General features: G+C 48.9%; 2 protein-coding genes across 2 annotated transcripts in view; one reads left to right on the top strand and one right to left on the bottom strand.

Annotated features, from left to right (window-relative positions):
* Positions 1-187: 187 nt before the first annotated feature.
* Positions 188-2,073, bottom strand: LOC122398694 (putative 28S ribosomal protein S5, mitochondrial). Its single transcript, XM_043398795.1, has 6 exons — positions 1,958-2,073; positions 1,732-1,806; positions 1,303-1,647; positions 977-1,207; positions 705-904; positions 188-565 (listed from the first exon to the last, which is right to left on the bottom strand). The coding sequence occupies exons 1-6, from the start codon at positions 2,046-2,048 to the stop codon at positions 188-190; spliced, it is 1,320 nt and encodes a 439-aa protein (XP_043254730.1). The 5' UTR covers positions 2,049-2,073.
* Positions 2,074-4,457: 2,384 nt separating this feature from the next.
* Positions 4,458-13,725, top strand: part of LOC122398886 (homeobox protein Nkx-2.4-like) — a 28,990-nt gene continuing 19,722 nt past the window's right edge. The window contains exons 1-2 of the mRNA XM_043399147.1: positions 4,458-5,188; positions 8,771-9,075. Of these exons, the coding sequence (XP_043255082.1) occupies positions 4,468-5,188; positions 8,771-9,075 (1,026 nt within the window). The 5' untranslated portion in view covers positions 4,458-4,467. The remainder of the gene's footprint in view (positions 5,189-8,770; positions 9,076-13,725) is intronic.

Below are 13,725 nucleotides of genomic sequence, written 5' to 3'. Positions count from 1 at the left end.
AATTTCATAAACGTTTTTGTAATGAAGCAAAAGTAAAAATAAATGACAATTTTCTTCAACTTTAAACATTGGTATTTCCATTTCATTAACAATGGGTAATTGTATGTACAAACAATTTGAACCTCTAGTTCTTGTTGTTTATTTAAAAGAACAAATTCGGTGCTGTTAATCCACAGAGTGGTAGAATTTAGGCATCATCTTCTTCTTTTTTAACTTTTCGGCAATGTTTCGCTTCTGGATATTTTTCAGTAAGAAAACTACGAATTTCTCCATATTCGGCTGTTAATTTAACTCTAACATTGTAATGATCCCTTTGACGTTCTATCTTACGCAAATGAACTGCATACGAAGGTAACTTTGTGTAAAAAGGTTGAGATTTTTTCTTTTTTAAGACGACCCTTCCGTCCATTACATACTGATTGAAATCTAAAATTTCGTTATGTTCAATCTCATTCGGCTTCCTCACCGTTTCCGGCGAAGCAATCACCGTGGGGAAATAATTGTGCTCCTTCTTCATTTCAACTAAATGTAACTTTTTCTCGTCTGCTAATTGTTGATACGTTTTCTAAGAACATCATAAGAAAATAGTTAAAAATTGCACTAATAACAAAAAAAATTTATATGTAAATAAGGAAAACCATTGGTTTTCCGTCTATTTCATAGTTGCAGATACTAACGTACACGATCATTAAAGAAGAATATACCTGTTTTAACAAACCAATGAAGAAAGCTTTTATTATATTCTGAGGATTTCTCGACCCCTCAACTTTGGCATACAGATTTTTTATGCCAATTGCCTCGCAACATGTCTTAATAATGCGATGACATACGAGCCCATACCCTTGAGGCATTTGTCTAACAAATATTTTTGTACGACCAAATTGCGTGTAAAAATTATGAAGTACTGAAGTAAAGAGATTTAATCTTTTAGATTAAAATAACGACTTATTTTGAAAATAAAGAAAAAATTGTTTACCAGTGTGGTCGTTGTATCTTTCAATATACATTAATCTCTGTCCAGCCTTGTTTTTAGACGTTGAAAGGGCTGATTTATGTTCAGTTGTCGTCGCTGATGAGAATCCAGCTAAACCTTTACCATTTCCGGTCACAACAAAGGCAATGCATCGCTTTTGACGCCCGAAAATACTTGTCATTTTAGAAGTACGAACAATATGTAATATCCAAGTTTGAAAACCATCGAAAGTCTCTGAAATTCGATGTAAATGACTGGAGGAACATAAATCATCAACATAAACATCCGAATACTTTTAGGAATAATCATATATTAAATGTAACGCAAACCTCCATCGATAGGATCGGGTGGTCCAATTTTTCGTCCACCCATTCTACTTCCAGTCCAACCACGTTCTAAAGGTGAAAGCTTTTGTCTTTTACGTACGGAATATTTGTTTTGAAGTGGCGTTGCTACGTTTTCTATGCTTTGACTAAGAGGAACTGGCTTTTGCGGAACCATTACGTCCAGCCTAATCAGTGCATTTAATCCTGGAAACGTCAATTGTGCTTTTCCAAAGCCTATCTTTTGACCTTTGTTTAAATCGAACATTCTTGGTGCACCCTTGCCTCTTCCTCGCCTTTTACCAGCGTTACTAACATTGATGACAGACTTCCATAGTAGATTGGCTGGTCCTTAACAGTATAAAAGCTTTTTAATCAGTACAGACTTAACCATAACAGATAATATAATGTTCAAGAGAAACGAAATCAACTTACTTTTTGTAAAGAAGTTTACATTCCTCGCATTACACACCAGCGGCACGTGCGTTTTCAACAAATTAACAGTGGCAGCTGAAAACATTATATGTTAGACCAAATATATTTTACAATTTTAAGCGAATGAATTTGAATCAAATTGAAGAAGATACGAAGCTTCGAGGTTATATAAATAAAATATGAAATAATAACGAGCGTAATCGTATAAATGCAATGCTCGAAGTACCATTGCTTTCAATGTTTATGGTTTTCGCGCAATTTGTTATTAATCCACAAACACGGAACATCTGACTGGTCATTTTAATGGGACGAAACATCGTCGAACGAAAACACTTTGAGGAAGCGTTCGATCGTTGAAAGAATGCTCGATAGATGCCGGGAAGGGTCCTGTTGAGTTAGGCAATTTCATATCGTTAGGTTCACGCGTGGCAAACACAAATGATGACGAAAAGAACAAATTGAAAAGAGAAAATCGGTTTTGGAGACTCATTATGTATGCGCGCAATAGAATATAATTATTATACGATTTGGACTTGAGCCTAAGTAGAAAGAGTGGGTGGTGGACAGACATACGATGAATTTTCAAATTCAATTATCTCGAAACTAAAGTCTCGAACGAGAAAATCGTATCCTTCATTTTCGATATGTATACTAATTCACGGTTGTAACATCGATAAATTTAATTCTCGATGGTCTTATTTTCAGGCGTACATCTATTTTGGAGCTGTGGACGGATGGCAAAATGCCGGGGCGAATACTGCAAGCACGCCATAGCGATCCCTGGTATGCTCTACGGGTACGGTAAGTGAAAAAGAAAACAAGACTTACATCAATCTTGGAAAGTTGGCGCGCGCGCGAAACTCCCATAGTCCGCTTAGACGTATTCTGCGCGGGGGAGGGTGTCCGTAAATGACACGTTGCGTCACGCCGCGACATCGGTGGTAGCGGTCGGAGTCGTGTAAGAAGATGGTCGGTAAGGTCGTCAGGCGGCTGACGCGAGGGAATCCAGCGGTGGATGAAGGCGCGTGTGCCGACGGAGAAGCGTTCCCAAGGACAAAGCTAGACGGTGAGAGAGACGGATGGAACGTTGGTTCTTGGAAGGGGCGTAAGGCGAGGAAGGTGGGCCGTTCCGAGTTCGGGTGGCCATGAAACGCGGAGTTAGACGAGGCGGACAAGGTGGTCCTCCGCAGGGAGTCGGGGATCGCCGCGCGATAGGCGGACGCGTTCCAGGAGGTCTGCGGGAAAGCCTGCCAACGGCGTCGCGTCGATCAGCGCGGCGCAGCCCCGGCGGGACGCGTAGCACGCCGGAGGGACAACGAATGAAAGCGACCGAGGACGGGGATTGGCGGTGTTCGGCCAATGGGAGGACGGTTCGGTGGTACCGGGGGTCTGGGTGGAGGTCGGTTAGGTAGCCCCGCGACCCCCTCTAGTCGGCCGAGTGGGAGCCCTTCTCTCACACGCAAAAGGGGACATCTCATCACGACTCTTGGTAGCAGGCACTTCTCCGTAGTGGGCACTCCACTCATCGTGTCGTCGTACGGGTTCTCCGCGAGAGGCTGTGGGGCCCGAGCCCGGACGAGCGAGCGAGCGAGCGCGACCGGCCGAGCCGCTGGTCGAGTGGGTCTAAGCGGCCGTGAGGACCTCTCCAGGAGTACCCGACAGTCCTCTCCATTCATTCATCCATCCATCCATCCATCCATCCATCTATCCAGCCAGCGAGCCAGTCAGCCAGCCATCCATAGACGCGCTCTCCTCTCCTACGGAGAGAGAGTGTATCCTCGACGAAGGTGGAGGCGAACCGTAGAGTGGTACATCTACCATCGTCTCTCTATCGGTAGAGTCCAAGGACTCCAAGACCCCCCGGGTGATTTCAGTCGGCCGCCGGCCGGCTCTGGCCGGCCACTATCCTCGACCACGTGTGTGCCAGCGTTCTTCGCTGTCGTGTCGTGTCGTTTCGGTGTCGTGACGTGACGTGCCATCGTACCGTGTCGGTGACTACCTGCCAGCCGGGACCACCTTCGTCCTCCGAGGGTCGGTCGACTGCTCGTCCGGTTCCCCGGTGCGCGCGCGAAACCCTTCGTAAAGGAGACTCCTCGCTGCCACGACGCGGCGGACGCACCGTGAACTCTGTGCTCCTCCGTTCTTGCGATCGTTCGTTGTCCTTGACCATCGACCATCGACCATCCTGTGCATCTTGTTACCGCGTTCCGATCCGGTGCGTTCGAACAGAGAATAGAATGCGTCGGACGACCCATTGTCGTCGTTCGACGCGTCCCGGAACGGTGGAGTTCGCGTCTGACGATACGATGGACGCGTTTCCCGAACTGTACCGGATCGGTTGATCCCAGTGACTCGCGACAACCACGGCAAAGAACCAGTGAATCGTGCGTTCGAGGATTATCTATCAGTGTGCCCTCTAAAGTGCGACCAGTGAAGCCTATACGGAATTGTGCATAGTGTTGCTCGACGTTTCGCTCCCTCGCCCCGGTCCGACCACACGTTACAATCATTGACCGGTACCTTGAACGCGAGGCTTTCAAGTACTATCTGAACCAGGTACCGAGCGTCGGCGAACAAACGGGCTGCCGTCTCGCCGAGATACCCGAGACAACGTCGAGGTCAGCGCGGTTGGCGGCGGTGGCAGGTCCGTCATGTCGTTTCCTCACGGTTAGCGCCGGCCTCAGGATTCCGCGAAGCGCGAGCTTCAAGTACTTCGACGGCGCTGGCCTCGCCGAGATGAGCGGTGGCAGCGGCGGCGGCGGAAACAACGCCGGGAACCAGGGTAACGGTAATGCCACCAGCTACCATCAGCATCAGCAGCAACAGCAACAACAGCAACAGCAACAACAACAGCAGCAGCAACAACAGCAACAACAAACACAGCTGGAGCAGGCTAGCTTGCTGCCAGATCTAAACGGGATTGACCTGGCGATGAGCCTGTCCCCCAAACAGCATTCGTCCCACGTACAAACCGCTGGTGGCGCTCATACGACTCCGTTCAGTGTCACCGACATCCTGTCCCCCATCGACGAGTCGTACAGGAAACTCGAGTTGGCGATCGGCGTCGGCGTGGTCACGCATCCTCAGGTCTCGCCTTACGGCAACGCGTGCGGCGCCCGAGTGGGCGGCAATACCGGTAGCTCGAGCGCGAGCAGCGGCAGTCCACCGCTTCACGGAGGCTCGACGCCCGGTGGCGGCACTCCCGGACCGGTTTCCGGTGCGAACGACGCCGCCGGTGGAGGCAGCAGCGCTGCCGGTCCCGGCATGACCGCCATGGGCAATCCTTACGCCACCATGCAGCTCACCTCACAGTATCAGTATTGCGCGGCCGAGTTGTCCCCGTATCATCACGGGGGCCCCGGGGTCGCCGGAGGTGCCACCGCCACCGACCCAATGAGGTCTCATCATCCCTGGTACGCGCCCGCTCCGCCGGCCACCAACGACCCAAGGTTTGCCAGTGAGTATATTGCTTTTCCTCCTTAAGGCGTCGTTTGCGCCACCTTCGCGGGCCCCGTATCGGTATCTAAAATTTCACGCTCTTAGAATAGTCGATAACGCAGTCAACTGTCGACAATGCGAACCAACATCACCTAGCGTCCAATTATGTAATTCGTTAGGCCCGTAAAACAACAGTGCTCTGCCCAATAATCCTAAACACACACGTACGCCATTTCCTCGGTTGTACGTGGACCCTGCAACAAAAATTCTTCTGTAAATCTTAACAAACAGATCGTACATGGTATGACTAGTTATTTAAACCGATGGCACACGTGTCCTGTAAAAGATTCTTGCTCGTTTTGGGCCCGTCGAGTTGATGTAACCCCTTGAACTCTTGAGTGTACCGACGGGGAACCAGAATAGTGGCCGTCAAAATCAAACTACTGTAACAGAAAGGCGGTGGTATAATGTCTGTAGTCGCTTTCTGAAATGTCTTCGAATTCGATACTCGCGTTGCACGCGATCATCCCCTTCGCTTCCCAGCAGGCACGTCTGTCCCGCTTTTATCGGCCTCGCGTCCCACGGAGTCGCGGCTGTCCGGCGTTTAGGTCCATTTAAGTATCGATGAAATGTCAGGGTCGTGTTTCAAAGTCCACAGCAGTCTGTCTTTTCGTGTCGTTGCCTCGTAACACGGTCTCATGAATTCCACCGTTCGGAAAATGGACGTTTGAATGCCACGTACACCCGAGGCCTTATTATGGAATTCTTCAGCCGTTAATACAGAAGGAGCAGGCAAAGTCCATCGACGGTTGTTTTCTATGCATGGCGTCACACGTTGGGCATTCTCAAGCCATGAAAACGGAGTCTATTTACTTCTATCTTCATGAATAAGCATTTTATGTACGTCTAGTATTATCTTCATTCATCGCTATTTGTGGGTTGTTTTCTATCAATGTAAAGTCCTAGTGACGAACTCTGAGCTAGGCTGGATCTCGAGTCTTACAAAAACGTCTGAGTCATAACCACGGGCCTCTAACAAGCGCTATGATCATTTTTATAACACCTTGAAGATGTACATCGAGTTCAATGGTCCTAAGATACGCGGTACGAATTGCTTCATTAGGGGTTTCCCACTACAAACTAAATGGGACCAATTAACGGCGAAACTGCCGCCATAGCGTTTCAGCGGAGTTGGAGTTCGCGGAGAAACGTCCTCAGCCGTCGATACCGTTTAAGGAGGATCCACGTAGACGCACCAGGGCTCCTGGAAACGATTGCCGGGCAACAAAAGCGCGAATCCTTCGTCCCTGTGTCAACAGACGTACGTTTCCTTGGATTTCTGTCCGTCGCACGCGCCACTCCGGTCACCGACGGAGACGTATCGATCCTCCTGGCTCGAAAACGCGTGGCCACCGAACGCCACGAGAGATTTTAGTTAAACAAATAAGGCTGGACGACCCTCGTCGCGCCGGCTCGACGTTACTCGAATTCAATTTCCGCCTGGCTACGAGGATTTCGAGGCATTTTCGTTTCACGTTGGATTTTCGCAGGCTTGCTCTGGCCATTTGCTTTTTTCCAATCAGCTGTTTAGAAGACGCCTGCTTATTCTTTACTATTCTTTTACGTCCACTTGTCTATGGCTCTAAACGTTATTACAGCTGTAACCATAATCAGGAATTTCATCAGGTGTGAATGAAAGTTTATAGGAAATTCTATCGAAAGTGATGCACAGAAACGATAAACGAGACTTCGACCGTGTCCGCCCTGAGGGGCCCCGAATCCTTCTTCTTAACACCCTGTATAATTATCTGGAGGATTCCTTTCGTCGCCGGTGGCCAAAAGATAGATGCTCGAACACGTCAATTTGCTTAATGAGATCCCAACGCGCGAGTTAGGTCGTCGGTTGATTCGGTCGGGTTTCATTGTCCTTGAAGAGACGACTCATCGTCCACTAGGAAGTTGCTTGTTGGATCTGTGTCACCCTTACCGACGAGTGCTGTGCGTGGATCGATCGAGACGTTGTTGGGTTACCCCGAAAAATATCTGCATTGTGCTTCCTCGTTCGAGCGTTCTGTTTCCTTTCAATATCTCTTCTGCGGACGAAGATTTGCAATGTTAAAGCTAATCGATTGTTTTGTGTCTAATGGAGTATCATCCAGACCAACGTTTAACGTTGATGTTTTTAGAATAGATGAAGATGCTTTTAAAATCGATACCTTCTGGTACCGGGAACCTCTACATTTCTTCTCAAAAACTACCTTATATCATCAGGTGATGATCGAGCTCCTAGTCTTCCACATCTACAATCTTTCAAATTGGGTCATTTGCCTCGCGTTTCCAACGCTGGAATTCAAGATCTAACTGTATTCCACGTCTTCAGAATCTCTGCATACTCGGGACTCTGCATACCCTGTGTACTGTTCGATCCTCCATGGTCCTGGAAAGAAATTCTTATCAATTTTCCGGGCGATGCACGCGGTCCGTGCGTAAACAAATTCGGCAGTGTTTGCTCCCGGGTGTCTCGAGTGGTATGTCTTTCTCGCCACGGGACTGGCCTGACAGGCCCGGAGGAGGAGTACGGTTCTCACAGACATAATAATAATTCGGGACTTCATCGTCCGGACCTCCCGTGCTCGATGACGTTGCGCTTCGCGCGGCTAAATCGCTCCTTTTGTCCAGGACCGACGTGGCCGTTCTTGACAGCCCCTCGCCAACTGACAAGGGATGGACTGCTCGTTGGGTTTCAGTAGCTCGAATTCAGAGGCTCGACCATTCGTTGTGTCTCTCTTCCATCCACGGGTCCGTGCTACCTCAGGGATCGCGTCACCATTCCACTTTTCTCCGTTCCCTGCGCTCTCCACCTTCTGATTCTACGAAGAATTATTTTAAACGCGCCACCACCGTAATGCGCGTGCACGTCGCTCGGGGAATGCGGACGTTCGTCCAGTAGGAGTCTACGGCTCGTTATTGTTGCAACAATGCCTCGGTTATGCTAAATACCAAGCCTCACGGGGTGGTCCTCTGGAAACCATTGCATGTAGTCAGCACTTACATTCCTTTGGGTGATATCAGGATGGAGATTCAACCTTATTGCAACGTCTATCGTGATTCAGAATGGACTGCAATTTCACATATTTTGGGACATCTTTGTCCTCCATACCTTGAACAGTTGAATCAAGAAAGGGTGTTGTTAGAGAGAGGAAGACATCATTTGGTAGAAGTAATGTTAATGTTAAGGGAAATGCTACTACAAAATGGCCAAACGGGACCGTAAGACTAAGATAAAAATGAAATTACTATCCCCGGTTTCTCCAAATCGCCATTGCATGTAGTCAGCACTTAAATTCCTTTGGGTGATATCAGGATGGAGATTCAACCTTACCAGAATGGACTGTAATTTCACATATTTTGGGACACCTTCATCCTCAATACCTAGAACAGTTGAATCAAGAAAGGTTGTTGTTAGAGACAGGAAGACATCATCTGTGATATGAATCATGTTAATATTAAGAGAAATGCTTCCTTAAAATGGCCAAATGTAATCGTAAGACTAAGATAAAAATGAAATTACTATCCCCGGTTTCTCCAATATGTTTTGCAGTCTCGCGGCTGATGGGCGCCGCGGCGGCGGGCGCCGGGTCCAACATGGCCGGTTGCTCGGTGGGCCAGTCAATGGGCGACGTGACGAAATCGTCGGGCATGGGGATGGGCGTCGGCGTCGGCGTCGGCGTTGGCATGGGCGTCAGCGCGATGCAATTCCCCCACCTGCCACAGAGACGAAAGCGTCGCGTTCTGTTCACTCAGCACCAGGTTCACGAGCTTGAGAGGCGGTTCAAGCAGCAGAAATACCTGAGCGCGCCTGAACGGGAACACCTAGCCTCCCTGATCAATCTCACCCCCACTCAGGTACGTGTGAAACTTTTTTTTTTATTATCATCCTCTCTGTCGCTTTGGTCGCCTTACACGGTTGGGGTATTGTTTCGAGAACGTGAGACCTTCCGATGGAACGAGATCACGATGTTTACGTTGCTATGTAAGAACTGCAGGGTACCTTTGAGCCCTTTGCTTGACGAACGACAGGATCGACTTACAGAATGGAAGCCATATGTTGAAAGCCTTTTTGAATATTGTTCCTAGTGACATACAAATGAGATGACTTAGTGTTATCTGCTGTTGGGTCTCATACTCCTAAGTGTGACATTATAGCGGGGACAAGATGGTTATCAGGGGCAGTATTTCAGGTTCATCTCGAAAACGACGTAGGTACGAAACCTGATGTATTACAGTGTGCGTTTAGAGGCCTCAAAGATGGCCGCCATTACCAGTTAGACTAATTTGCCTTTGACCCCAGCTGATCACGCGCGTAGGGTAGTCTCTCAAGCTTCGGAGGAGACGTTCTCGCAGGGATGGGATCGGAAATAGACCTGACAGACACCTATAAAACGTGTTCCGTTAGTAAATATTCCACGTACAGCGGTCGACGGTATTTCTAACGTTAACGATTAAAGGTTCTGGAGTCTCGTAGCTCGTTGGATCTCCATTTCTCTCCTGTAATCGGTATCGACGTCCCGTCGGGACTAATTACAACGTAGCGACGTCGTAATCCGCGTCGATTTCGCCTGGATCGGTCCCGGATCGACCCACCTGTTTCCTCCGGTTGTAGAACGCGATGCTCGAGATGGTGGGACGAACACACACGCACACGCGAGTACACGCACACGCACACGCACGCTGGCTGCATGACGAGGATTAATTGCTGAGAGGAGATTAATTGCAGGGAGCAGGTGGTGGGTGTACGCGTGGGTGTATCTGCGTCTCTCGGCCAATCGGATCGATCGACCTCAGGGGCGTTGGTTGCTTCGGAGTTGTTAGCCGGAAACGTCGAGGCGGCTGCTGTCGAGCAGAGACATTCGATTATCGTCGACGAAATTCCATCGAAACTGGCGGACATTTTATCGCGTCATCTGTCACGCGAACATCGTTCGAGCTTGCTTAAAACTAGTAACTCCGAAAGTACTTTACCCAAAATCCTATACTCCTGCCCAACGAGTAATGGATGTTGGGCAATTTTGGTAGCGATCGGGACAAATCTAGTACCGAAAGTGTTAAGCAAATCGTCGTGGACGATGTTGGGAATAGTCCTCGAGAGACTGTGTTTGTTCGAGACGCGAGAGAGAACGGAATTCGACCAGGTAGGCCTCGGGATAGAGGTCCAGCGGAACGACGGGCAAATATTGTCTTAAGAACCCGAAATTTTTCTCTCCGTTCGATCGACACGGATTAACTACGCCTGACGTAAGTCTCGTGAAAGCTAGAATACACGTGGGTAGCTCGTACACGTTCAACGTCATTAAGAAATTTCTTATATCCTTACATCGTGACATAACGATTACCATTTCGCGGACGTTAAAATCACCACTGTGTATTCTCGACAACACGTGGACTTTTACATAGCTTTTCTCTGTTGTTTTCGGTGTCTCTCGGGGGGGCGCGCGTGGGCGGATTCGAGCGGAATCGTTTCGGCGGTGGCCATTTAAAATAGTCGGGGCCAGAATCAGACTTTAACGAGCAATCTTCATTGGGTAGACAGGTCTGCCCGGCTCGACGCGGCAGTCTGGCAACAATAAATAATTGTTGCTCAGCTCATTGGTTGCATCCTGGTCGCTCGTCCCCTCGTTCAGTCTGCCGTTTCGTCTGCGACGCGTCTCTCCGTTCAATCCGTTCGTCGTTCACTGCTGGGTTCATTCACGATCCTGTTCGAACGAATTCAATGTAAATTTATTGACACCACACGAAGAATTTGTTCAAATTGTTCCTTTTTCTCACCTTTTAAATAGCAAAAAGCATTCGCGACTCGCAACTCGTAATTCGGGGGTTTCCCTTTAAAGAGGGGAAAAGTAAGTAGGATGAGAGCTTCCATCGAACATAGAATAATTACATAAAGGGTTGTTAATTGCAGCCTCGATAAAATTCATTTCTATCCTTCTGATTTTAATGAAACATGGCGACCATGGTGGACCATCGAAACGTTCATCTTTGGAACTTCGCGTTTTCTTGGGTACTTCCCCTGGTGGAACGAGTGGATAGTTCGAAAGGAGGTGAATCCGTGTTAAAACGTGGTCGATTCGAAATGGGGGGGTTGGAGGGGAAAAGTAAGTAGGATGAGAGCTTCCATCGAACATAGAATAATTACATAAAGGGTTGTTAATTGCAGCCTCGATAAAATTCATTTCTATCCTTCTGATTTTAATGAAACATGGCCACCATGGTGGACCATCGAAACGTTCGTGTTTTCTTGGATTCTGCCCCCCAGTGGGACGAGTGGGTAGTTCGAAAGGAGGTGAATCCGTGTTAAAACGTGGTCGATTCGAAATGAGGGGGTGTTGGAGGGGAAGAGGTTGGTCCCGCGGCTCCCTAAACCGGAAGTCGTCGTGGCTCCCCCGGACGACCGCGTAGCGGGCAAAGTCGGGCGCGGAAGTCCGCAAAGAGGGCTGATTGCAATCAGCCGCGGATTTTCGCGTGGCTCGCCGCGGAGGGCGAGCGTGCGGAGGCGGCACATAAGTTTCGATAACGAGTTTCAGACTCGATGGCACTCGGGATCTCGCTCGAGCCGTGAATGCTGGCCACCGAAGGCCAGAGCCACGGAGCAACCGGGACGCCGAAAGAGAGGCTGCGACGAGAGAAAGGGAGACAGGGAGTACCTAGGGGGGGCCGGGTGTGCTGATCGTTCTGTATATACACGCACACGCACATAGACAGACGGGGAGACATACACGAAGCCCGTGTGTGTCGCAGACTCTTGAACTTCTGGGGACAAATAGAGACCAAACGAGCTCCCGGTATGACGTGCACGCGTGTCTACGTGTGTGTGTGTGTGTGTGTGTCTACGTGTGTGTTTGTGTGCACGCGCGGGCACACTGCCACCCTGCGGTACCATCCACTTACGGCCACTCGAAGTCTACGTACGAGAAGTCGTAGTCGTGCTCTGCTAGGTAGATCGCGATGGCTGGCACCCGGGGAGGACTAACGAATCATTATGCGAGAACTCTGCGCGGATCTTACGTGCCCCCGCTAGACGCTGCGCGAGGAACGCGGGAAATTGGAGCGTGGCGACCGAAAAAGGGATCTCGCCTTTTGTTACGTGCGTGGGTGTTGCTTCTGATGGATGGAGGAAGCGAGAAAAGTGGCAAAAATAAGACGAGAATCGAGACGAGGTATATACTAGTTGATCTTACACCTTATGAACTTTCGTGGTCCAATCTGATTGCCATAACGATCATTAAATTTTTCGGCGAAAAAAAAATTTCAAATCGTTCTCGAAAAATTATTTTTGATTGCGGGGGTCAATTACAATCATTTTTGGTCAATAGACATACCCCCGAAATCCTACGCGTTTTCTAGAAAAAAATTCGAGAAGGAGTCTAAATTTTTCGGTGAAAAAAAAATTTTCTAATCGTTCTGGAAAAATTATTCTCGGTTGCGGAGGTCAATTACAATCATTTTTGGTCAATAGACATACCCCCGAAATCCTACGCGTTTTCTAGAAAAAAATTCGAAGAGGTGCTGTATACGGACGGAGTCGGTCGAACGCTTGCGAGAGAGGGAGACAATAGCGTAGCCCTCTGTAGGCGAGCAAAGGCGACACCACGCGTGACTATAAAGGGTTGAAATTGATGCATCAGCTAGATCATAAAATCGAAACTAATTTCCCGTACGTGGCGCACTTTTCCCCCAAAAAACCATAAACGATCGAGTCGAGGAACGTGGCTTCAGTTCGGCGCGCGAAATACTAAATTTCTGGTCGAAACTGCCGACTAATCCGAGGTTACCATTCGAGGGTATCCATTAAACGCGGAGACAGGAGGATATTTTCATCGCGGGAAAAGGCTGTTGCGGATTCGACGGTCCTCGAGGCGGATTCTTTGGGACGCGATCGAGAATCGATACTGAATTAACGAGTCGAACGACTCGTAACGAACGGAGAAGTTACACCGATCGGCGGCTCTTCAAGACACTCGAGCCTCGAGTTCGACGCGAGCGCACTCTCGATGGGCTTGTAAAGGATCGAGAGATGCCGACGAAAAGAATTTTCCGCCTATCGTTTCGTATTCGGCCGATCGACAGGGGCCAAAGTGCCGCATCGACCGTTTCCGGGGCGAACGTCACGCAGAATCGACCCCGTTTCGGGTAACGAGACCTCTCGAGGAACGGCGTCGAGCAGCGATTTCTTTCGGCTCGTTGAGGCCGATGATGGATGATGACGCGATCCGCGGCCCGACGATGAAAATACCCGCGGGTTGGCAGACTCGACCTCGAGGCTTTTCTACCGGCTACGAGTCACTCTCGACGCTTCCTGCTCCTCCGACGTGCACCTCAATTACGAGAAAAGGGAACAATCTCGACGATCCTCGTCGTATTTATACTTCCTTTTCTACGCGTTAACCGCTATCCGATACTACGGTCATTTAGCTCCCACAAGATGGATGCAACGAGAACCACTGCACCCCACTTCTCCGCCATTGCAAAATTCTGTCTTATTTATACCAGACGGGGGAC

Source organism: Colletes gigas, unplaced genomic scaffold (genome assembly GCF_013123115.1).
Source record: "Colletes gigas isolate AHSC1104 unplaced genomic scaffold, ASM1312311v1 Colletes_gigas_Sc00012, whole genome shotgun sequence".
Taxonomy (NCBI): domain Eukaryota; kingdom Metazoa; phylum Arthropoda; class Insecta; order Hymenoptera; family Colletidae; genus Colletes; species Colletes gigas.
Note: the sequence above shows the minus strand (reverse complement) of the source record. Positions and strands in the feature narration are given on the sequence as shown.

What these genes read in the sequence shown, in the direction of transcription:
- LOC122398694 (XM_043398795.1), bottom strand. Translation starts at nt 2,048, where the DNA reads ATGTTTCGTCCCATTAAAATGACCAGTCAGATGTTCCGTGTTTGTGGA. An exon ending in CATAAACATTGAAAGCAATG is followed by an intron (nt 1,807 to 1,957) that starts GTACTTCGAGCA and finishes TAATGTTTTCAG; the next exon opens with CTGCCACTGTTAATTTGTTG. An exon ending in ACCCGATCCTATCGATGGAG is followed by an intron (nt 1,208 to 1,302) that starts GTTTGCGTTACA and finishes ATCGAATTTCAG; the next exon opens with AGACTTTCGATGGTTTTCAA.